Source organism: Rhinopithecus bieti, unplaced genomic scaffold, assembly GCF_001698545.2.
Source record: "Rhinopithecus bieti isolate Rb0 unplaced genomic scaffold, ASM169854v2 scaffold_37463, whole genome shotgun sequence".
In the NCBI taxonomy this organism is placed as follows: domain Eukaryota; kingdom Metazoa; phylum Chordata; class Mammalia; order Primates; family Cercopithecidae; genus Rhinopithecus; species Rhinopithecus bieti.
In genome coordinates this window covers 985,807-1,012,042 of record NW_016815818.1, presented here as the reverse complement: position 1 = coordinate 1,012,042, position 26,236 = coordinate 985,807, and the positions used below count along the sequence as shown (strand labels likewise).

Sequence of the window (26,236 nt, the reverse complement as noted above, 5' to 3'; positions counted from 1 at the left end):
TTAGCATAATGTTGCAGTGTGTGACAGGATTTCCTTCCTTTTTAAGACTGAATATTTTATTGAATACCATCTATTATTTACTATTTATCCACTGATGGACATTTGAGTTGCTTCCACCTTGGCTATTATTAATAATGCCACTATAAACATGGGTGTGCAAATATCTGTTTGAGATCCTACTTTCAATTCTTTTGAAAATACACCTCGAAATGAGATTGCTGGATCATGGGGGCTTCTTTTTTTAGAGTGAAAATTTTATAGTGGTTATGGTTGCACAACCAGTCAATATACTAAAAACCACTGAATTATACGCATTAAATGTGTCAATTATATATAATATGTGAATGATATCTCAATAGAGCTGTTAAAAAATAGAATGCTTACAGGCTGAATCAAGTTATAATTACTTCGAGGATTTTGGCTGAACTAGATAATCTGGTGACATAACTATTTAATCTTGTTCATGTAATTCTAATTATTTTCAAAGCCTTGGCTAGATGTTTAGGCTTTTATTTATTTATTTATTTATTTTGAGCATAAACCTAAGTGCTTCTTCAGCATTGTACGTTAGAAAAAGTAGAAAAAAGAAACTGTCAGTATGTATCTTCAATTCATAATATTAAACCTTTTCATATTTTGTATCAGGAAAACTGCAAGGAAATAACAAATTCATACCAACTATGGCAATTTTATTTCATTTGCCCTGTAGCCATGTCATTCACCAGGTTTTTTAAAATAGGGAAATAAGGAATTTACTCACTTTGACTTGAGATTCACTTTTCAAATGTCACTCACAATTATTTCACATAGAAGATATTCAAAAGACAAAGGATTTATTTACCTTTTCTGCAACAGAAAATTACACAATTAAAAATTCCTATGTCTAGTGTCACTGAATGGGGAAAGAGGCAATACATTTTTAAAAACAAGAGAAAAAATTTTGAGAAAAAAATGTGCAACAAATTTAAATTCTTCTAATCTTGAATTCTTACATACAACTAGANTTCAAATGTCACTCACAATTATTTCACATAGAAGATATTCAAAAGACAAAGGATTTATTTACCTTTTCTGCAACAGAAAATTACACAATTAAAAATTCCTATGTCTAGTGTCACTGAATGGGGAAAGAGGCAATACATTTTTAAAAACAAGAGAAAAAATTTTGAGAAAAAAATGTGCAACAAATTTAAATTCTTCTAATCTTGAATTCTTACATACAACTAGAAAAGGTAATGGCAATATAGATGGCCACTGATGTTCAGAAACACATTTCATCACTTTCTTTTCTGCTTCATCCAGACATTTTCAGTATTGTCAAGTTAAAAAACACAGTTTTAGAAAGATGATAAATGAGAGAATCTCAAAGATTTCACATGAGCTCTTCTGATCAGAGCAAAGCAAAGTAAGAGAAGCCTTAATTGTCTGATCGTGTTTTAAAATAATAGGCTCCATATGGTTCACAAGAAAGAAGAGTAAGCCAGCTTTCAATCTTGGTTCCAAGGCAGATTAAAACAATGATTATAATCTAATTATAAAGACAGTTATTATATGAGACAGTATTTCTTTCTAGATTATATATTTTATAACTTGAACATCTTTTCTTAAATAATCTCTCAGGGCTGATTTTAAGTAAAAGCCAAAATACTACCAGTTAATTTCAGATTCTCATTACAGATTTTTCAAAGTCCGCCTGTGTGCAGAAGCAAAACTATGAATTGCGACTCGAAGAGTTGAATTACCCCCAGGGACATCACAGGAATTGATGAATGAATGTAGTGCCCGAGTATATGCTGCAAAAAAAGGTTTGCACAGCAATGAATAAAGTCAAATTCTAAACAACTCTACCAGCCTCTATCTTATTATGTAAGTACTGCTTCTCTACCAAGAGTCTTACAAGTAACTATCTATCAAATAAATATTTATTACTTACTATATGACAAACACTCTGTGAGGACGGAAAAGATAATAAAGAGTATGGACACAAAAATAATTAAGTTGCCATGTAATACTTCCAAACCAGAAGTATATACAAAATGTCATCATAGGCCAGGCACAGTGGCTCACACCTGTAATTCCAGCACTTTGGGAGGCTGATGCAGGCGGATCACTTGAGGTCAGGAGTTCGAGATCAGCCTGGCCAACATGGCAAAACCCCGTATCTACTAAAAATACAAAAATTAGCTGGATGTGGTGGCGCAAACCTGTAATCCCAGATATTCAATAGGCTGAGGCACTTGCACCCAGGAGGCAGAGGTTGCAGTGAGCTGAGATCGTGCCACTGCACTCTGGCCTGGATGACAGAGCGAGACTGTCTCGGGGAAAAAAAAAAAAAAAAAAAAGTCATCATAGAATGAAGTTGGGAACGAATGCACAACTACCTAGGACAGGATGGAAAAGATTCCCAGAAGTGGTAACACTTAAGATGAGTTTTGAAGAAATGACAAGAGTAAAGAAAAGAACACAGAGAACTGAGTGTGTGAGGTGCAAAAGAAGTAAACAATATGGCACATACTGGGAATAGCAACTTTGATAAGGCTGGAGTAGGGCCCAGTGCCAGAAAGAAAATACACCAAATATGCCACGCATCTTATACTGCAATGGAGAGTCCTAGAGGTTTTAGAATAGGGAAATGGCATAATTAGATTTGTGTTTTTAAAAATAAAGCTGATAAGAAACTCCTATCATACAGATGAAGCACTAGGAATACATATACTGGCAGTATTCCTAGTGTATATGAGGGCTACACAATCTTTACACTATATAAATCAATGTATTTAAGGATGGATATGAAACAAATATTAATGACAATATGAAGGACTAAGTTTTCTCTAGCTGTGACACTCCTGATGGAGTTTATACTGTTTCTTATTTTCCTCAGTGTCTCCTGGCAGAGCTAGCAATCTAATGTGGATATACATGGTAATACATCCATGTTACATACCATTAAAGTATGTGGGTAATAGGGAATTCAACTAGATAGAGTCCTAACTTACATAAAAGGCAAATTCTAATAGTCTTCAGTTAAAGGACCTGGAACCCAAGTCCTCCTACAGTAGAATGAGCTGAAAATATTTCCCCAGCATAAATGGAGACAAGAAGATAACAGATCTCAAAGAGAAATATAACTCATTATAATTTTTTCATTGCCTCATATAGTTATTTCACAAAGGGTTTACAACAGTCTCTGACACATAGTAAGCACTCAATAAATGGTAAATTACTACTGCCACTACTCTTATTGACTTTTCTTGTTGCCATTAGGCCCTGACTGTTCAAGAAACTTACCCCTGTGGTTTTTATAGAAAATACAGTTGTTGGCACAGGTATCAGGATGAGCATCCCAAAAATCAGGACCACAACAGCATAGTGGAGGTAAAGTAATATTATACAGCTGCATTTTCTCCTGGATTTGGGCTCGTAAAGCTTCTACATATCTATAAAAATAAAGTATGATCAGGCAAAGTGAACTACTAGAAAGAAAGTGAGCGTGAATCCTGACTTTACGGCCAGCTTTAACTGTTAAATCTATTCCATATCTCTGGGCCTTGACATTTCCCCTCTGTACTGGGAAAAGTGCAGGGCTCCACTCGAGAAGTATTAGGCAATCAAAACATTTGGTTAAGTTATGAACTCCTAAACAAGGACAAGTATGAAAAGACACCGACAATTCTCTTCTAAGGAAAATGAGAACAATGACTTTCTACCAAGTCTCCTCTAGAGCCAGAATATCATGAAGACCTTTTCAAATTACCTCAGGTATTCTTTTTCTCTCTGTTGTTGTTTTTCTCTGGCTCCTTTTATTTCTTCCAGTTGTAACTGGGCTAATATCTCACTCATCTTCTCTCCTGAATATGGATCTTCATGAAAGTTCATTCTTAAGATCCTCTGCTCTTCAGCATAACGTTCTTGCTCTCTCTTTTTCTTAATTCTGAGAATAAAATCATAACATGGTTAGGAATTTCCTAAAATTATTATTTAAAATTAGCTTCTTTATCCAAATAACTCAAGAAATTCCCAGAAACTAAGGAGTCGGGAAATCAGTTTAATATCCCAAGAATATCTTCAAAAATTTCTGCTGACTGCTTTATCTCCTCTCAAAGAGAAATGAGCAATAGCTACTATTAGAAGAGTTTTTCCGGGCTGGACGCGGTGGCTCATGCCTGTAATCCCAGCACTTTGAGAGGCCAAGGCAGATGGATAACACGAGGCCAGGAGTTCCAGACCAGCCTGGCCAACATGGTGAAAACCAATCTCTACTAAAAATACAAAAATTAGCCGGGCAGTGGGGGCACGGGCCTGTAATCCCAGCTACTCAGGAGGCTGAGGCTTGAGGATCACTTGAACCCAGGAGGCAGAGGTTGCAGGGAGCTGAAATTGCACCACTGCACTCCAGCCTGGGCGACAGAGCAAGACCCCCATCTCAAAAAAAAAAAAAAAAAAAAAAAAGTTTTCTGTAAGAATGTAGCATAACAGTCTTTTCAGATTAAAACTACAAGTAAACAAGGCTTCTGCTTCTGACCAAAACAGAGTAATAGGGACCGCATTTGCCCTCCAACCTTAAACCACCAAAAAAATTTTAAAAGTTTTAAAAGGTACACAAATCAAACAAATACAAGAAATGATGGTTTTCAAGACATTGGACACCAGGTAACAAACGACACTGCTCCTTGACAGATGGGAAACAAACAAAGTAAACCCTATAACTGCCAGAGATTACTGCCTTGGAAGGTTCCAGGCAGTGGCACAGGGCAGGGAAATTGAAGTGAAGCCTGATGGGCTCTATGAATTTAAGAGATGGAGTTAAGAGTGCAGGGAGACAAAGGCAATTAGAGTTCACAGGACAAAGTATCAGAGAGAAGAAAGTTGCCCAGAAACAGCACCCCAGAGATGAATAGACAGTCTCCTGGTACACAGTAGAGCACTGATTGGTGCATGTATGCAATGAAATAACCTGAGGCTAGGAAGAGAACCATCCAAAATAAAAGAGAACAGTGACTAGAGTCCACATAGCTCCAGGAATAATTAGTCCTTATTTCCACCTATCAAACTTGAAAAACTTGTATTTCACAGAACATTAGGTAGAGTATTCAGAATGATCTTATCTGAGCAGTAGGGAATAAAAACTAATCCTAGACTGAGTACTGCACCAGACTCACCTAAAAAGTTATAAAAGCAAGTCCTCAAATGAACTTGACTGTATAACCAAAACCAGGTTCAAGAATGTAAAGACATCCAGCAACTAACATGGTAAAACTCACAACGTTGGGCATCCAACCAAAGATTACCAAGCACACGAAGAGGCAGAAAAACACAACTCACAATCAGGAGAATAATCAATCAATCAAAATGACCTAGAACTGACACAGCTGTTAGAATTAGCAGAGAAGAACACTAAAGTAGTTACTACAACTATATTTTATGTGTTCCAAATGTTAGGACATAAAAAAGACTGAAATCAAACTTCTAAAGATGAAAACTACAATTTTAAGACTATGATTCAAGATTGAAAAAACAGTGGATGGGAATACTGCCAGCACAGATGTTGCAGAAGTAAATCTGAAAACATAACAATAGAAACCATCCAAAATGAAACACACAAAAAAACCTGAAATGACAAAAAGAGCACAAAATAATATCAAACTAATCATATTAAAAATGGACAAAGGACTTGAATAAACATTTCTCCAAAGATGATATACAAATTGGCTAACATGCATAAGAAAAGATGCTCAACATCACTAATCATCAGAAAAAGGCAAACTAAAATCACAATGAAATGATCACCTCACACCAAATAGGATACTTACTATCAAAAAAATAAAAAATAACAGGTGTTGGTGAGGATATGAGAAATTGAAAACCTTGTACACTGTTGTTGTGGCTATAAAATGTTATAACCCCTATGGAAAATAGTGTAGACATTCCGTAAAAAACTATAAATACAGCTACCATATGATCTTACTTCTGGGTACATATTCAAAAGAAAGCAAGAGTCTCAAAGAGATATCTGTACACACATGTTCCTAACAGAGCTAATTCTTAATAGGTTAAAAGGCAGAAGCAGTCCAAATGTCCACTGATGGATGAATAAACAAAATATATTATATACATAAAATGGAATACTATTGAGCCTTGAAAATAAAACCATGTCACATTAAACAACATGGATGAGCCTTAAGGACATAATACTAAGTGAAATAAGCCAGTTACAAAAAGACAATGTATAATTCTACTTACATGAAGGTCTAAAGTAGTTTTGATGGTGAATATTGAGTGTCAGCTTGATTGGATTGAAGGATACAAAGTATTGATCCTGGGTGTGTCTGTGAGCCATTGCCAAAGGAGATTAACATTTGAATCAGTGGGCTAGGAAAGGCAGACCTACCCTTAATCTCAGTGGACACAATCTAATCAGCTGCCAGCAAGGCTAGAATACAAGCAAGCAGAAAAATGTGAAAAGAGAGACTGACCTAGCTTCCCACCCTACATCTTTCTCCCATGCTGGATGCTTCCTGCTCTCAAACATTGGACTCTGAGTTCTTTAGTTTTGGGACTGGGACTGGTTCTCCTTGCTCCTCAGCCTGCAGACGGCCTATTGTGGGACCTTGTGATCATGTGAGTTAATACTTAATAAACTCATTTTACACACACACACACACACACACACACACACACACACACTCCATTAGTTCTGTCCCTCTAAAGAACCCTAATATAGATTTTGGTACCAGGAATGGTTCCAGAGGAAGAGAGTATTAAAGATAGAGTTCTTTTGATGGTTTGGGGGTTTCTGCAGTTGGCTGCTTAATATGATGAAACCCAGAAATGCTAAGGACTCTACTTCTAATAGTATGAAGAACACTGATAGTCCTTAGCATGAACTGTGTAGAGAGTTATGTCAAATAAATGCATTTGACATTTGCAATTCATCGCTCATGAGAGGCAAGGAGTTTAGTGACTCTCTACATAATACTTTTGACCATATGTGGAGAATCAAGTAACATAATGAAGTTGGTTGGCTGCTCCTATGTTCACTGGACAAAGTGATGAAAGAAAATGATGAACTCAGGGATTCTAACTCCTGACTTCAGAAGCCTCAAATCTTCTAAGATTGCCCTGAGTAAGAGTCTTATCTCCTGTAGAGAAAGACCTGAAATTGTGGAAAATCAGACATAAGCTCTTATCATGCAAGTGGCTGACCTGCAATGAAAGGTGCATGCACAGCCTTGCCAGGTGTCTACTGTTAAAGTGAAGGAATTGACTGGAAAAGAATGGGACCCTGCAACTTGGAAGGGGGATGTGTGGGAGGACCCTGACAAGCCAGGGACACTGAGTCTGTAAACTCTGATGAACCTTTTTTGCCAGAAGAAACAGCTTCCCCATGCCCAAGGATAGTGGCAACATCCCCTCTCCAACCCATGCTGCCATCAGCATTTCCACCTTTGTCTGAGGAGATAAACCCTGTGATGCCTGAGGCAACAGTGATGGCCTCCCCTGAGGCAGTTGCCAGGCAAGATAATGTTGATTCTCCTCAGGAGCCACGCCCAACATCCTATTTGTTTCTAGACCTATAACTGGATTAAAGTCCTGGTGGGCCCTTAGAGGTCAGGTTGAGAGTGTGACCCATGAAGAAGTGTGCTACACTCAAAAATAACTGCTTGAGTTTTCTAATTTATATAAACAGAAATCTGGAAAGCAGGCATGGGAATGGATATTAAGGGTATGGGATAATGGTGGAAGAAACATAGAGTTGCATCAGGCTGAATTTATTGATTTGGGCCCGCCCACTAAGTAGGGACTCTGCGTTTAATGTTGCAGCTCAGAGAGTTAAAAAAATGTTCTAATAGCTTATTTGCTTGGTTGGCTGAAATATGGAGTAAAAGATGGCCCACTGTGAGTGAGGTGGAAATGCCTGATCTCCCTTGGTTTAATGTAGAGGAAAGGATCCAAAGGCTTAGGGAGATTGAGATGATGGAGTGGATTAGTCACTTTAGACCTACTCATCCCAACTGGGAGGGTCCAGAAGATATAACCTTGACCAATGCCTTGCGAAACAGATTTGTGAGGACAGCACCTACATCCTTGAAGAGTCCTGTAATTGCTCTTCTCTGTATGTCAGATCTAACAGTGGGAATCACAGTCACTCAACTACGAAATGTAAATACAATGGGAATAATTGGATCCCAAACTGGCAGGGGTCAAGTGGCAGCACTCGACCATCAAAGGCAAGGTGGGTGCAGCTACCATAACGGACAGCAGAGGCAAAGCAGCAATTAGAACAGTCTGACTTGTGTAGAGCTCTGGCATCGGCTGATTACTCACGGTGTTCCTAGAAGTGAAACTGACAGGAAGCCTACTGCATTCCTACTTAACTTATATAAGCAGAAAACTTCTAAGTCAAATTGACAAAAGATTAATTTAAAGTATAAAAACAGAGAATCATGGCCCGTCAATCCACTCCCAGGCTTGAACCAGTTTACAGACCCAGAATCCCTTGAATGTAGGGGAGGCCGGTCCCCTTGAGGAAGGACCCCAGTACATTACTGACAATTTATGCAGTGAATCTTTCTCCCACCCTTCCCCAAGGAGACCTCTGGCCTTTCACCAGGGTAACTGTGCACTGGGGAAAGGGAAACGATCAGATGTTTCGGGGACTACTGGACATTGGCTCTAAGCTGACAATGAATCCAGGGAACCCAAAACATCATTGTGGTTCTCCGGTTAAAGAAGGGGCTTATGGAGGTGAGGTAAATAATGGAGTTTTAGCTCAGGTCTGACTTACAGTGGGTCTAGTGGGTCCCGAGACTCATCCTGTGGTCATTTCCCCAGTGCCAGAATGTATAATTGGCATAGACATACTCAGCAACAGGCAGAACCCCCACATTCACTGATTGGTAGGGTGAGGGCTATTATGATGGGAAAGGCCAAATGGAAGCCATTAGAGCTGCCTCTACCTAGAAAAATAGTAAATCAAAAACAATATCGCATCCCTGGAGGGATTGCGGCGATTAGTGCCATGATCAAGGACTCGAAAGATGCAGGGTTGGTGATTCTCGCCACATCCTCATTCAGCTCTCCCATTTGTCCTGTGCAGAAGACAATGGATCCTGGAGAATGACAGTAGATTATCATGAGCTTAGCCAAGTGGTGACTCCAATTGCAGCTGCTGTACCAGATGTGGTTTCATTGCTTGAGCAAATTAACACATCTCCTGGTACCTGGTATGTAGCCATTGACTTGACAAATGCCTTTTTCTCCATTACTGCGCATAAGGTCCATCAGAAGCAATTTGCCTTCAGCTGATACCTTTACTGTCCCACCTCAGGGGTATATCAACTCTCTGGCTTTGTGTCATAATCTTATTCAGAGAGATTTTGATCACTTCCTACTTCTGCAAGATATCACACTGATCCACTACATTGATGACATTATGCTGATGAGATCCAGTGAGCAAGAAGTAGCAAACACACTGAATTTATTGGTGAGACATTTGCATGCCAGAGGATGGGAAATAAATCTGACTAAAATTCAGGGAATTTCTACCTCAGTAAAATGTCTAGGGGTCCAGTGGTGTGGGGCCTGTCAAGACATTCCTTCTAAGGTAAAGGATTTGGCCCCTCCTACAACCACGAAAGAGACACAATGCCTAGTGGGCCTATTTGGATTTTGGTGTCGACACATTCCTCATTTAGGTGTGTTACCCCAGACTGGCTCTCCTTGCTCCTCAGCCTGCAGATGGCCTATTGTGGGACCTTGTGATCATGTGAGTTAATACTTACTTTCGAGTGACCTGAAAGGCTGCCAGTTTTGAGTGGGGTACAGAACAGGAGAAGGCTCTACAACAGGTCCAGGCTGCTGTGCAAGCTGCTCTGCCACTTGGGTCATATAACTCAGCAGATCCAATAGTGCTTGAGGTGTCAGTGGCAGATAAGGATGCTGTTTGGAGCCTTTGGCAGGCCCTCACAGGTGAAACACAGCAGAGGCCTCTAGGATTTTGGAGCAAGGCCCTGTCATCTTCTGCAGATAACTACTCTCCTTTTGAGAGACAGCTCTTAGCCTGTTACTGGGCTTTGGTGAAAACTGAAGGGTCATCAAGTTACCATGTGACGTGAACTACCTATCATGAAGTGGGTGCTTTCTGAACCATATAGCCATGAAGTGGGTCGTACAAAGCAGCATTCCATCATCAAATGGAAGTGGTATATACATGATCAGGTTTGGGCAGGTCCTGAAGGCACAAGTTACATGAGGAAGTGGCTCAAATGCCCATGGTCTCCATTCCTGCCACCCTGCCTTCTCTCCCCCAGCCTGCACCAATGGCCTCATGGGGAGTTCCCTAGATCAACTGGCAGAGGAAAAGAAGACTAGGGCCTGGTTCACAGATAGTTCCGCACAACAAGCAGGCACCATCCGAAAGTGGACAGCTGCAGAACCTCAGCCCCTTTCCAGGACATTCCTGAAGGACAGCAGTGAAGGGAAATCTTACCAGTGGGCAGAACTTCGAGCAGTGCACCTGGTTGTGCACTTTGCATGGAAGGAGAAATGGCCAGATGTGCGATTATATACTGACTCATGGGCTGTAGCTAATGGTTTGACTGGATGGTGAGGGACTTGAAAGAAGCATGATTGAAAAACTGGTGACAAAGAGATCTGGGGAAGAGTTATGTGAATGGACCTCTCTGAGGGGTAAAAAACTGTGAAGATATTTGTATCCCATGTGAGTGCTCACCAACAGGTGAACTTTCAGCAGAGAAGGATTTTAATAATGAAGTGGATAGGATGACCCATTCTGTGGACACCACTCACCCTCTTTCCCCAGCCACCCATCATCATCCAATGGGCCCATGAACAAAGTAGCCATGGTGGCAGGGATGGAGGTTACACATGGGCTCAGCAACATGGACTGCCATTCACGGAGGCTGACCTGGCTACAGCCACTGCTGAGTGACCAATTTGCCAGCAGAAGAGACAAACACTGAGCTCTCAATATGGCAGCATTCCTCAGGGTGATCAGCCAGCTACCTGGTGGCAGGTTGATTATACTGGACCTCTTCCATCATGTAAAGGGCAGAGGTTTGTCCTCACTAGAATGGACACTGACTCCCGATATGGGTTTGCCTATCCTGCATGCAATGCTTCTGGCAAGACTACCATCTGTGTACTCACAGAATGCCCTATCCACCATCATGGTATTCTACACAGCATTACCTCTGACTTCACAGCTGAAGAAGTGCAGCAGTGGGCTCCTGCTCATGAAACTCACTGGTTTTATCAGTTCCCCATCATCCTGAAGCAGCTGGATTGATAGAATGCTGGAATGTCCTTTTGAAGTCACAATTACAACACCAACTAGGTGACAATACTTTGCAGGGCTGGGGCAAAGTTCTCCAGAAGGCTGTGTATGTTCTGAGTCAGCGTCCAATATATGGTACTGTTCCTCCCATAACCAGAATTCACAAGTCCAGGAATCAAGGGGTGGAAGTGGCACCACTCACTATCACCCCTAGTGATCCACTAGCAAAATATTTGCTTCCTGTTCCCACGATATTACATTCTGTTGGCCTAGATGTCTTAGTTCCAGAGGAATACTGCCACCAGGAGACACAATAAACTGGAAGTTAAGATTGCTACCTGGACACTTTGAGCTCCTCCTACCTTTAAGTCAATAGGTTAAAAAGGGAGATAGTGTTGGCTGGGGTGACTGACCTGGACTTTCAAGATGAAATCAGTCTATTATCCACAACAGAGGTAAGGAGGAGTATGCATGGAATACAGGAGGTCCATTAGGGCATCTCTTAGTATTACCATGCCCTGTGATTAAGGTCAATGGGAAACTACAACAGCCCAATCCAGGCAGGACTACAAATGACCCAGACCCTTCAGGAGTGAAGGTTTGGGTCACTCCACCAGGAAAAAAACCAAGACCCTCTGAGGAGCTTGCTGAAGGCAAAGAGAATACAAAATGGGTAGTAGAGGAAGGTGGTCATCATACCAGCTACAATCACGTGACCAGTGCAGAAACAAGGACTGTAACTGTTATGAGTATTTCCTCCTTCTTTTGTTTTTTTTTTTTTTTTTTTGAGACGGAGTCTCGCTCTGTCGCCCGGGCTGGAGTGCAGTGGCTGGATCTCAGCTCACTGCAAGCTCCGCCTCCCGGGTTTACGCCATTCTCCTGCCTCAGCCTCCCGAGTAGCTGGGACTACAGGCGCCCGCCACGTCGCCCGGCTAGTTTTTTGTATTTTTTAGTAGAGACGGGGTTTCACCGTGTTAGCCAGAATGGTCTCGATCTCCTGACCTCGTGATCCGCCCGTCTCGGCCTCCCAAAGTGCTGGGATTACAGGCTTGAGCCAACGTGCCCGGCCCCTCCTTCTTTTGTTAAAAACATGTTTGTGCATGTATACACCTGTACTAAGAAAATATCTTCATTTTATTTCTTATCTCCTTTATCATGTGACATAGATTTATTGATTTCACATCAGCATTTAAGTATTGTTAACTTTATGTAATAGCATCTTAGTTGGGGATTTGTGTGTTTCCGGTTATATGAATAGTTGAAGCTAGGCATAATTATGACCTTATTTTTGTCTTTATTTGAAGATTATGTATGATCTCAGGAGATGTGTATGGGCTCAAGTTGACAAGGGGTAGACTTGTGATGGTTAATACTGAGTGTCAGCTTGATTGGATTGAAGGATACAAAGTATTGATCCTGGGTCTGTCTGTGAGGGTGTTGCCAAAGAAGATTAACACTGGAGTCAGTGGGCTGGGAAAGGCAGAGCCACTCTTACTCTGGGTTGGCACAATCTAATCAGCTGCCAGCAAGGCTAGAATGTAAGCAGACAGAAAAATGGAAAAAGAAAGACCAGTCTAGCCTCCCAGACGATATCTTTCTCGTGTGCTAAATGCTTCCTGCCCTCAAACATCGAACTCCAGGTTCTTTTGTTTTGGGACTCAGAGTGGTTCTTCTTGCTCCTCAGCTTACAGATGGCCTATTGTGGGACCTTGTGATCATGTGAGTTAATATTTAATAAGCTCCCCATTATATATATCTATCTATTCCATTAGTTCTGTCCCTCTAGAGAACCCTGACTAACACAGTAGTCAAACTCATAGAATTAGAAAATGAAATGGGTCCTAGCCAGAGCAATCAGGCAAGAGAAAGAAGTAACATCTAAACTTGAAAAGAAGAAGTCAAACTGTCACTGTTTGCTGATGATATGATCATATACCTAGAAAACCCTAAAGACTCATCCAAAAAGCTCCTAGAACTGATAAATGCTGGCAATGATGTGGAGAAAAGGGAACCCTTTTGGGAATGTAAATTAGTACAACCACTATGGAGAAAACTCTGGAGGTTCCTGAAAAAATTACAAAGGAGATACCATATGATCTAGCAATCCCAGTGCTAGGTATATACCTGCCAAAAGAAGGAAATGAGTATATCAAAAAGATATCTGCACGCCCATGTTTAATGCAGCACGATTCATAATAGCCAAGATTTAGAAGCAGTCCCAGTGCTCATCAATAGATGAACAGATAAAGAAAATGTGGTATATAGACAATGAAGTACTATTCAGCCGTAAAAAAGGAATGAGATTTTGCCATTTGCAACAACATGAATAGAAATCAAGACCTAACTATACGTTGTAAAAAAGAAATACATCTTAAATATAAAGGTTCAAATAGGTTTAAAAAATAAAAGGATAGAAAAGATATACCATGGCAGACTAGTTAAAAGAAGGATGGACTGCAGATATAGATATTTAGATATATCAGACAATACAGATTACAGAGCAAAGAAAATTAACAGGGATAAGGAAGATCACTTCATAATGATAAAGGTGTCAATTAATTATGGTGACATAAAACCCTAAACATCTATGTACCTAACAGAAGAGCTTCAGAATATACGGAACTGCAAGGAGATACATACAAATCCCAGTTACAGGCACAGATTTCAATACCCCTCCCTCATTACTGATAAAACAAGTGGGCAGAAAAATGGCAAGGCTATAGTAGAGCTGACCAATACCATTAACCAACTTGACTTAATGGATATTTATGTAACAGTCCACAACATTTACGGAATAGCAGAACACACATTCTTCTGTTGTAAGGTTCTTGAACTTGGAACATTAACCAAGATAGATCATATTCTGTGCCATGAAACAAGTGTCAATAAATTCAAAAGAATTCAAGTCATACATGGCATACCACTCTCTGACCACAATGGAATCAAATTAGAAATCAGTAACAAACAGATCCTTAGAAAATCTCCAAATTCTTGGAAACTAAATACAATTCAAAATAACCCATAATCAAAAAACGAAAAAAGAGGGATATTAGATAGTATTCTGAACTGAATAAAAATGAGTTTATTGGATGCTGCTGAAGAGTATGTGGCAGGAAACGTATAGCACTAAATGCTTATGTTAGGAAAAAGGTCTCAAATCAATGACCTCAGCTTCTACCTCAAGAAATTTAAAAAAGAAAAGGAAATCAAGCCCAAAGTAAGCAGAAGGAAAAAAACAAAAAACAAAAGCAGGTTGAGTAACCGTAATCAAAAACTTTGAAATCTGAAATGCTCTAAAATCTGCACCAGCATTTGCTCAAAGGAAATGCTCACTGGAGCATTTTGGACTTCAGATCAGGGATGCTGAACCAGTAGACTATAATGCAAACATTCCAAAACAAAACAAAAAATATCTGAAATCTGTAACACTTCTGGTCTTAAGCATTTCAGAAAAGGAATACGGAAACTGTATCAAATATTAAAACAAAATCAGTAATATAAGAAACACAAAATAGAAAAGTAATGAAATTAAAAACTAGTCGTTTGAGATGAATAAAACTGACTAAAGTCAGTCTGATAATGAATAAAGGATATAAATGATCAATACCAAAATTAAGAGTTGGTATCACTAGAGATTCTATATATATCAAAAATATAATAGAATATTAAGAACTTTGACATTAATAAAGTTCTTAATATTAATAAATATGACATTAATAAATGTCAATTAATTTGACAACTTAGATGAAATGACAAATTCTTTGAAAGACATAAATTATTAAAGGTAACTCAAGAAAAAAATTGATAACCTAAATGGCCCTATGTTAGTGACACTGAAAATGTAGTTAAGGATCTTTCCACGATGCAAAGTCTAGAACCAGATGGATTCACTGCCAAATTCTACCAAACATATAAATTCATCAATAAAATTGAAGAGGAAAGAACACATCTCAACTCATCCTATGAGGCCAGCATTACCCTGAAACGAAAACTTGACAAATATATTAGACAAATATCTTTTTAGATTAAGAAAATTATTAGACAGTATCTCTCAGAACACAGACATAAAAATTCCAAACAAAATTTTAGCAAATCTCATTACACAATGCATTAAAAGGACAATACATTATTACCAAGTGGATGTACCCAGGAACCCAGGGTTGGCTTAACATTCATTTCTTTCATATATATATATATATACACACACATACACACACACACACATATATGTATATATATATGACAGAAAAAGAATTTGACAGAATCCACCATCCATTCTTGATAAAAATTCTCAAGAAACTAGGAAGAGAACACTTTCTCAGTCTGATAAAGGGCATGTATGAAAAACTTAAAGCTAACATCATACTTAATGGCAAAGAACTAAATGGTTTCTAAGATCAGGAATTATCCATTCTCATCACTTCTATTCAACATTGTACGGAGATTCTTGGTGCAATCTGGCAAGAAAAAGAAATAAAAGACATCCAGATTTAAAGAAAAAAGTACAATTGTGTTTATTTGAAGACAACATGATCACCAAGTAAAAAACCCAGTGGAATGAATAAGTGAGTCTATAGTAAGGTTGCAGGGAACAGGATCCATATCCAAAAATCAACTGTGCATTTCCATACATTAGCAACAATCAGAAACAGGAATTTAAAAAACAGCACTATTTATAATAGCACAGAAAATATAAAATACTTGGGGATAGATTTGACAAAAGACATGAGTGACCCATGCACTGAAAATTATAACATACTGTTTAGAAAAATTAAAGACGGACTATATAAATGTTAATGGGTCAGCAGACTCAATATTGCTAAGATTTCAATTCTAATTTTTTCCAAATTATTTCTAGATTGAGCATAATCCCAATCAAAATCTAAAAATGCTATTTTAGAAAATGGGAACACTAATTTTAAATTCACACAAAAATGCAAACGGCATAGAATAGTCAAGACAACTCTGAAAACAAAAATTGGAGGGCTAAGACTATCTGATTTCAAGCTTTATTATAGAACTAGACTAATCAGAACCTCATAGTATTAACATAAAGATAGACAAATAATGGAAGAAGAGAAAGTTGGGAATAAATGCATATACAGAGATGAATGTATGTATGTATATATAAATACACATATATATGGATGACTCATTTTTAATGTTATTGAGATGTAATTTTCATATCATAAAATTCCCCACCCCCATAATGTGATTTGAGAACATTTTTATTATGCTATAAAGAAACCTTATACTTATTAGCAGTCACTCTCACCCTCTCACCTCTAGCCCTAGCAACCACTAATTTTTCTATCTCTATAGATTTTCCTAGTTTAGACATTTTATATAAATAAGATCACACAATGTGTGGTCTTTTTGGATTAGCTTTTCATTTGGCAGAAGAGTTTCAAAGTCTATCCACATTATAGCCATACTTCTTTCATTTTTATTGCCCACATTCCTTTGTACAGATATGCCACACGTTATTTTTCCATTCATCAGCTATCGGACATTTGGGGTGCAAGTTTCCAAAGTGGCTGTACCATTTTACATTCCTCACTGGGAACATTTGGGGATTCTAATTTCTCCACATATTCACCAAAACTTGCTGTTATCTTTCTTTTTTTAAATTATAGCCAATCTAGTGAGTATGAGCTGGTATTTCATGGTTTTGATTTGCATTTCCCAATAACTATGATTTGAACATTTTTTCATGTGTTTGTTAGCCACTTGTATACTTTCCTGGGAGAAATGTTAATTTAAATCCTTGTCAACTTTTAAATTGGATTGTCTTTTTATTATTGAGTTGTAAGAGTTATTTATGTATTTTGGATATAAGTCCCTTATTGGATATACGATTTACAAATATTTTCTCCCATTCTGTAGCTGTCTTTTCACTTTCCTGACAGTTTTTAATTTTGATGAAGTCCAACTTATCAATCTTCTCTTTTATTGTCTGTTGGACAACTGATTTGTGACAAACACACAAGGGCAATGCAATGAAGAAAATATAGCCTTTTCAACAAATGGGTATCCACATACAAAAAAATAAGCCTCATACCATACATGACAATTAACTCAAACTGGATCACAGAGTAAATGTAACACTTAAAATTATAATCTTTCTAGAAGAAAACAGAAGAAAATCTTTGTGACCTTGGGTTAGGCAAAGACTTGTTAAATAAGTCATCAAAAGCACAATCCATAAAAGAACAAACCGAAAAACAGAAATTCATAGAAACGTATCAAATCCTTTAAATATGTACAGTTTATTGTACATCAAGTATACCTACTTAAAAATCCCTACTAACATGTAGAGAGGAAATAAGCAGCTCATTGAGAAACCCATCGAAAAAGTATGTGAAGAACTTTTGTTAAGAAACATGACTGACTCAAGACTGGAACTCATAACTGAGTTCTAGACTAGAATTGGCCTGATGAGGCCAATTGCTAAAAATTACTTTGAAACAAATGAGCTGTTTTTTCTGAACAGTAGTATGAGGCCAGTTCATACTCATACCTCTTCAATAAAGCATGTGCTGGTGAAAATTCTGGGCTTCTCTCCATTTGTGGCAGGCTATTGACTCCAGGGGAACTATAGCCTTCTAATTTGTTAGATTAACACAGGTATAAGTTAAAAACCAGGAAGACATTCTACAAAGGCTGAAAGATCAGGCATTGGAAAAACACACAATAGGTGGTATCTGTGAAACCAAGTCTGTCTAGATTCTTACAGCTAATCACTGGCCATCTCTAGCAAAGTGACAAAGCCACTTTAAACAAAGATTTTCTTACAACTACTCTACCATATTTACCAGTCTTTCCTGAGCAACAACTGTAAACCTAATTGACTATTCCTCAAATAGTACAGGACATAAACATCATTTTTATGGTATGATTCAAACTCAAAAGCAACATAAAGTTATAATAGGGGAGAAGTGAAAAATATTATTGCAGCTTGGGCAGAGGGAGATGCTTTTATACTAGTGAAGATAAAGATTTAAAGGCATATAAAGCAGTGTACTAGGAATGTGAGGAAGGCAATATAGAAAAAGGCCAAAACAGGCATATAAACATATCACACTTGACTTTAAAATATATGTCATCTTGCTCTCTTAAAAGATCATGTGTGAAATAAGTTAGAGAATGAAAGAAAACTATTAAGAGTACAAAAGTTAAAAGATGAGCCTAAGATCACAGGCGCTCTTGGCTAGGGATCTGCATATATAGAGATCTTATTCCAATGAGAGCCAGTAAGGAAAAGTAAGCATTTTGAAGACATTCGTATTTGTTAAGTTTGGTAACTCCAACCTTGTGGAAAAAAAGTAAATGATAAAAGATTTTCCTGTAAATAATGAATCAAATTGAAGTTTTCAATGATGGAATTTAAGCAGAGCCAAGTCAATGATGACAGAAAAGTTTAGTTACTGGTATAATTCTCTATATGAATTATTCTCTATACCAGTAAACTAAGGGCTAAGGGAACACGTCACCATTGTTTTTCAAGTGTCAACACCATAGGTCTTGGTAACAGAATGGTTACTAGAAACGATGGAGTCAGCCCCATCCCTCTCCTTGTAGCTATTCCTCTCCTCACAGATATTCCTCTCTTCACAAACATCTCAGGAGTGAGTAGATTTTCTGTCTCTATTTCCTCACTTCTTCATCTGCTCCAATATGGCCTTAAGATCCATCTGCTCCAATATGGCCTTAAGATGCATCACTCCACCAAAACAACTGGTGACTTTAATCACCAGTCACTAGGTCACTTAATCCATCCAGTACATGCATTTTTATTAGGTGCAATACTGTCCCCAAGGAGGCCAAAAAAAACCCCCTAGATATTAATTTGTGGCTCTCCAAAAACTCACAGCACATAAACAAAGTTATATCTGTGTATTAAAATTATATTGGGGGGGCAATTAGAAAAAAATGTCTAAAAGGTTCAATAGGGGGACAATAATGAAGAAAAGGTTGAGAAACACTGATGCAACATTTTTCAGTCTTAATTTTACTTGCCCTCTCAGACACATTTACTATTGCTAACCACTCCCTCCTTCCGGAAACTGTTCTGTTCCTTAGCCTCTGTGGCACAATACTTTCCCTGAATTTCCTCACATACTTCTTTAGACCATCCTTCTCTGTTCTTTGCAAGCCCATCTGCTCTACACTAGGTGTTCCTCAAAGCTCAATTTCAGGCCTTCTCCTTTTCTTACTCAATACCTTCCCCCCAGGTGATTTTATGTATGCCCTCTGCTTCAGTTACTATACACTACCATCTATAACTCACAAAGCTATAGCACCACCACAGATCATTCCCCTGAGAGTCAAGCCTATTTATCTACCTGCCAATTTGACATCTCCACTTGATGTCTCACAGGTATTCTCTTAGGAAAAAAAATTCACAGCTTTGGTCAGATTCACAGGTTAAGAACAACTGCCATATAGTAGTTTAAGAAGGGATCATAAAATAAAAAATGATAGTGCTAAATTTAAAAATTGATTTAAAAAACAATTATTCCATAAACAAGTTTCTATTCTCCAATGTCTTCAAAGCCTCTGTTGTAAATATATGTTTTAGTTAATACACAATAGAAACTAGACTAGATCAGAAATCAATATGTCAATTTATCTGTTTCTCCTAGAGCAATGGTGTGAATACAATTATAGTGATTCTCTGGCCATGCCAAAAGGTATTCTGAAACCAGCATCAAGCTTCCAGTAAAAGAGAGGTTAAGAATATAAAAGACTGCAAACAGGTTTATAAAGTGCTATATTGGGTGTTTGCACAACTAAAAAATATGTCAATATTTACATTTCGAAGAGAATGAAAATAAGGTGATATCAAAGGGAAACTGGATTTAAAATATATTTTCTTACAATTTCAACAACTTAAAAACTCTTGTTAGTCGTCTTTCATATAATGCCACAGCACTAATCCTTCACAAAGTTGAAATAGAGACCTAGAACCAAAAGCAAGGACTATTTCCAAAGCAATCACAGAAATCTGCCAACACCAATACTTTCAAATAAAAGGATTTCTGCTTCTAAGATTAAGAAACAAGCTTATTTACTTCAGGAGTGAAAGAGGTGCCCTGTTGGAAAAATAACTTCCCAAGCAGGTGGAAGAAATCTGCCTCTTTGATGTAACAGGATTAAGGTCTAACTTAGAAGTCTAACTTTTTTTCCTGCTGTTCCTGTTTTTTCTGTTCAACCTTTCTCTTGCCTCCCAATTCCATGATTCTGACAGTATTCTTCCTTATGACTTCAAATGGAACAAATTCTAATGTTTCATAGCAGAGTAGGGTGACTATAGTTAGCAACAATATATTGTATCTTTCAAAATAGCTAGAAGAGAGGACTTGAAATGTACCCCCCACATAGAAATGACAAATACCCTGATTTGATCATTACGTATCCTATGTATATAACAAAATTTCACATAATATGTACTAATATGTACAAATATAATGTATCAAAAAAGAGAGAAATCACTAATAAGAATAATTTAACATTTCCTACCGGTACTCTCTACTTGGATTTCCTTTTAGCACTTCAAGCCCAATATGCTCTAAACTAAACTTATCCTCGTCACCTCTACCACCTTCCTGGCAAATCTGTTTTATAGTATAACATGTACCCAGTGGCCTATGCCATAAATCTGGTAGTTATCCTTGAATTCTCCTCTGACAAAATCCTATCAAGTCTCTTAATCACTCTTAAAACTACCTCCTCCTCTTTGCCTCCCTGGCCTTGTCTTATGTGGCAGGCCATGTTATAAACTTCAAAGACGTTAGGTGATAAAGTCAAATAAATCTGGGGTTGAATCCCAGTTCTGCCACTTGCTAAATGTACCCTTAATCCGAGGCAAATTACCTAACCTCTCTAGGGCTCATTTTCTCATCTGCAAAATGAAATGAGTAATAAAATCTACCTTAAAAGGTTATTGAAGCAAGTAAATAACCTAGTGCCTCTAAAGCATTCAACACTACGCCTACCACATTGTAAAAGCACTCAGTGAATGCTAACTACTGCTACCTTGCAGGATTACTGTATCCATTAAGAGGAGATAATCTATGTGAAGTGCTTGACACACAGAAAGGACTTACTACATAACGATCTTTTAAAAAATTAATTTCACCTCTCTTCTCTACGTACATTATTTCAATAACCTCCTAACAGTCATTTCATCTTATCCCCATGATGCCACTGAGCTCCCTGTTTTTAAGATAAAGTCAAATTTTCTTCTCATGACATACTAAGGTCTTTACAGTCATGTCTATCCTTATTTCTTCAGGCTCACCTATTGCCATTCCTTTAGCTCCAATCACATCAGATTCAGAGATGTCACATTCTCTCACGAAGCACTGCTTTTGCAATGCTATCCCTTTTTTTCTGGAATTCCTGTCCAGCCTTTCCCCTCTCAAATTCCCATTTTGTCTTACACTATTCCCACAAATCCTTCAAAACTCGGCTCAGGAAGTCCTCCCTTTCCTTCTGCCACCCCATATCCCCAACTTTGGCTTTAAAACAGTCTCTGTGCTACTACATATTCTTGTACTTTTTTCCTTCTAATGATAAGCAGCAGCTAACATTTATTGAGCACACACTATATTTGTGATTCTGTACTAAGCACATTTACATGTTACCGCATTTAATCCTTGCAGGAACTTTATGAGGTATATATCATTATTATCCTCATTGTATATAGAGGAAACTGAGGATTACAGAAGTAACTCTCAAAGTCACACAGCCGGTAGGTAGCAGAGCTGGGACCTGGAAACATATCTCCCTATGTTCTTAACCATGTGCTGTATTGTCTTGTAATACTAAATATATGGTATTATAATGATCTATTTGCAGTCATGTGTCACCCAATTATGGAGATACATTCTTTAAAAAAAATGCATCTTTGTCATGAAAACATCATAGAGTGTCCTTCCACAAACCTAGACTAAAAAATATGTCAATATTTACATTTCGAAGAGAATGAAAATAAGGTGATATCAAAGGGAAACTGGATTTAACATATATTTTCTTACAATTGCAACAACTTAAAAACTCTTGTTTTTATGGTATAGCCTTATTGCTCCTTAGCCACAAACCTGTACAACACATTACTGGACTGGATCCTGTAGGCAACTGTAACACAATGGTAAGCGTTTGTGTATCTAAACATAGAAAAGTACAGCAAAAATACAGTATAAAAGATTAAAAACAGTATACTTAAATAAGGCACTTACCATGAATGGAGCGTGCAGGACTGGAAGATGCTCTGGGTGAGTCACTGAGCAAGTAGTGAGTGAATGTGAAGGTCTAGGACATGATGATATAGTACTGTAGACTTTATAAACACTGTACACTTAGACTAAAGTTACAAAAATTAATTTTCTTTCTTCAATAATAAATTAACCTCGGCTTACTGTAACTTTTTAACTTTATAAACTGAATTTTTTTACTTGACTCTTATAACTCTTAGCTTAAAACACAAGCATGTTGTATAGCTGTACAAAAATATTTTCTTTCTTTGTATCCTTGTACTATGTGCTTTTCTATTAAATTTTAAAACTTTTAAACTATTTTGTTAAAAACTAAGACATAAATACATGTTAGCCTAGGCCTACAGAGGGTCAGGATCATCAATATTACTGTCTTCTGCTACCACATCCTATCCCACTGGATGGTTTTCAGAGGCAATAACACTCATGGAGTTGTATTCTCCTATGATAATGCCTTCTTCTGGAATACTTCCTGAAGGACCTGGCTGAGGCTGTTTTACAGTTAACTTTTCTTTTAGAATATGATAGTAAATATATAAACTAGTAATATAGGTGTTTATTATTGTCAACTATTATGCATTGTACATAACTGTATGTGCTATACTTCTACACAACTGGAAGCACAGTAGGTTTACACAAGCATCACCATAAACACATGAGGAATGCATTACAATGGCTACATGACTAGGTGACAGGAATTTTTCAGCTCCACTATAATCTTATGGGACCAACAGTGTACGTGCAGTCCATCACTAGCCAAAACATCTTTATGTGGGGCATGACAGTATTTATCTACTTCCCCATTGGTTAGTCAAACTTATCTAGCTAGATTCTTGAAGATAGGGATTATGTCTTTTCATTTCTTGCATACCCTATGTCTAGCACCATCTCTGCCAATTAATAGATGCTCAATAAATAGCTGCTAAATCAATGAATGAAATCATATCATTTTATTCTTATAACCACTAAGTGAGGTAAAGTAGTTATCAATTACTGTTTATAAAACAGATGTATGATTATTTTAGAATGCTGCTAAGGTGGTTTTGTCTTCAAGTTAAATTATATAACTTCCATGCAAAGAAGGCATAAATGATTTAGTTTCTTCAATAAGTAAAAGGCAAAATTAATTTTTAATTATTTGCCAACTAGCAATACAAGATTAAGTCTTCTGCTACCATCTGTAAAGCAATCAGTCCTTCATACTTTTTCTGAGTTCAAGAGTATAAACCCAAGAGGAAAAAGATTATCCAGTAGGAAATGGCAATAAAACAAAAGCCTTTAGCAGAAAAGCTTTCAAAGAAGGTCAGAAGTATTGCTAAAGAAAAGTCTCCCACTGACTATGCCATGTGGTAGATATGTCATGAGAAGATTTAGGTTAGACATCAAACACCCACAGCTGGGGTGTGTTGGCTTCAGTTAAATGAACTGAACTAAATTTCCATTTTGTCTTTTACCTGTTAGCCTGTAAAATGCTTACATATGAGCAATACAGAACTGAAAAGATCTTTTGATGCAGATCAGATCACAATTACAGCTAAAAAATTAGGCTATCCTAAGATAAATCTGGCCTAGATGAGAGAGTGAACTTCCTGAGCTGAACATCAACATGCTTAGATGCTGAAATGTTATACTACAGCTCTAAAGAACATTAAAAATAGAACAGTTCTTTGAAATATTTAAAGAGAATTCTACTTAAAAGTCACACTACACAACTTGATGAAGATTTTTTTTTCCAAGCATCCCAAACAGAGTCCACACACTTTTTTTTTATTTAATTAAAACTTATTATTATATTCAGACTATACAGAAGAAAAGTTGAAGGAAAAACACACAGACCATTTAAACAGTCTCACATACAGACCCACACTCGTACATCCAACAGGTGTTATTTTCCCGAGTTTAGCTAACTTTGCTCTTTGATGTCTTGTGGCAATTTGGGAACTGACTGACCAAATTACCAAGGGAGATGTTTTACATATTGTATTTTTTCCCATTAGACTACCTCCATCATGCACTGAATTGTCTTTATTATTCTAAAAGAAAATCTAAATCCTTCCCTATTTTGGATTATAGTCTGAAGTCTTATTCAATTAATTTGATGCCCAAAAATATTAAGAATAGTCACTCGTTTTGATTTTCTAATTGCACCCTCCTCCCAGTGAATGGGTAGAGGGTGGGGCGTAAGTAATGCCAGGGCTGTTGTCCTTCCCCAAGTCAAATGGGTCCTGCCTCTTTGTAAAATACCTGTATGCCCTGTGCTCTGAATATTACAATATAGTAATAATGAATTAAATACTTTTGGGGCATAGTTTTGTTATAGTTTTATTTTTTAATTTAACCTACCCCCACGTAGAACAGTTGTATAATGTAAGAAACTGACTAGGTATCCAATTGAATCCTTTGTTTTGTTTTGATTTTTGTTGTTGTTGTTTTAGCAGTAACCACAAAAGGACTCTTAAAATCAATAGGCTTCCTGCTATTACAGGTCAGTCTACATTTTATGTTTGATAGCTCTAAGAGCTACTTTCCATTCTCTGGAAGAATTTATGTAAAACTTTGTTATTTTTTCCCTCATATATTTAAAAGAATTCCCCAGTGAACATATATGAGCCTAAATCTGAACCTGGATTTTCTTTCAGGATTTTTAATAACTGATTTTATTCCTTTCAGTGATATGGGATTATTCAAGTATTCAATTTCTTCTTGTGTCCATTTTAGTTGTTTTATCCCCACAGGAGTTTATTTTACTAAAATTGTCAAATTTTTAAAATGTAAAGGTGTTTATAATGTTCTCTTACTGTGATTTAATGTCTGTAGGCTCTGTAGTAATAGTTCCTTTTCTATTCCTAATATTGGTACATTGTGTTTTTTCTTTTTTACTGATTAGTAAAAGTGATACATCCTTGGCAAAACAAAATTTTTAAAAGAACCAACTTTTGTCTTTGATTTCCTCTGTTATCCATTTGTTTTATATTTCACTGATTTCTGCACTTACTCCTATGGCTTCTTTTTTTCTGATGTAATAGGCAGTTTTTCCCAAGCTTAAGATAGAAGGTGAAAACATTGATTTGTAGCCTTTTTTTTTTTGAATTTTTTTTTTATTATACTTTAAGTTCTAGGGTACACGTGCACAATGTGCAGGTTTGTTACATATGTATACACGTGCCATGTTGGTGTGCTGCACCCCTTAACTCGTCATTTACATTAGGTATATCTCCTAGTGCTATCCCTCCCCCCGCCCCTCCCCACAATAGGACCCGGTGTGTGATGATCCCCTTGCTGTGTCCAAGTGATCTCATTGTTCACTTCCCACCTATGAGTGAGAACATGTGGGGTTTGGTTTTCTGTTCTTGCGATAGTTTGCTGAGAATGATGGTTTCCAGCTGCATCCATGTCCCTACAAAGGACACGAACTCATCCTTTTTTATGGCTGCATAGTATTTCTTGGTGTATATGTGCCACATATACTTAATCCAGTCTGTCACTGATGGACAACCCAAGTCTTTGCTATTGTGAATAGTGCCACAATAAACATACGTGTGCATGTGTCTTTATAGCAGCATGACTTATAATCCTTTGGGTATATCCCCAGTAATGGGATGGCTGGGTCAAATGGTATTTCTAGTTCTAGATCCTTGAGGAATGGCCACACTGTTTTCCA

General features: G+C 37.5%; 1 protein-coding gene across 1 annotated transcript in view; it reads right to left on the bottom strand.

The window, feature by feature from the left end:
* Positions 1-1,045: 1,045 nt before the first annotated feature.
* Positions 1,046-26,236, bottom strand: part of CCDC15 (coiled-coil domain containing 15) — an 81,322-nt gene continuing 56,131 nt past the window's right edge. Inside the window, exons 14-16 of the mRNA XM_017853823.1 lie at positions 3,755-3,931; positions 3,289-3,437; positions 1,046-1,793 (exon numbers count right to left, since the gene is read on the bottom strand). Coding sequence (XP_017709312.1) covers positions 1,672-1,793; positions 3,289-3,437; positions 3,755-3,931 — 448 coding nt within the window. The 3' untranslated portion in view covers positions 1,046-1,671. The remainder of the gene's footprint in view (positions 1,794-3,288; positions 3,438-3,754; positions 3,932-26,236) is intronic.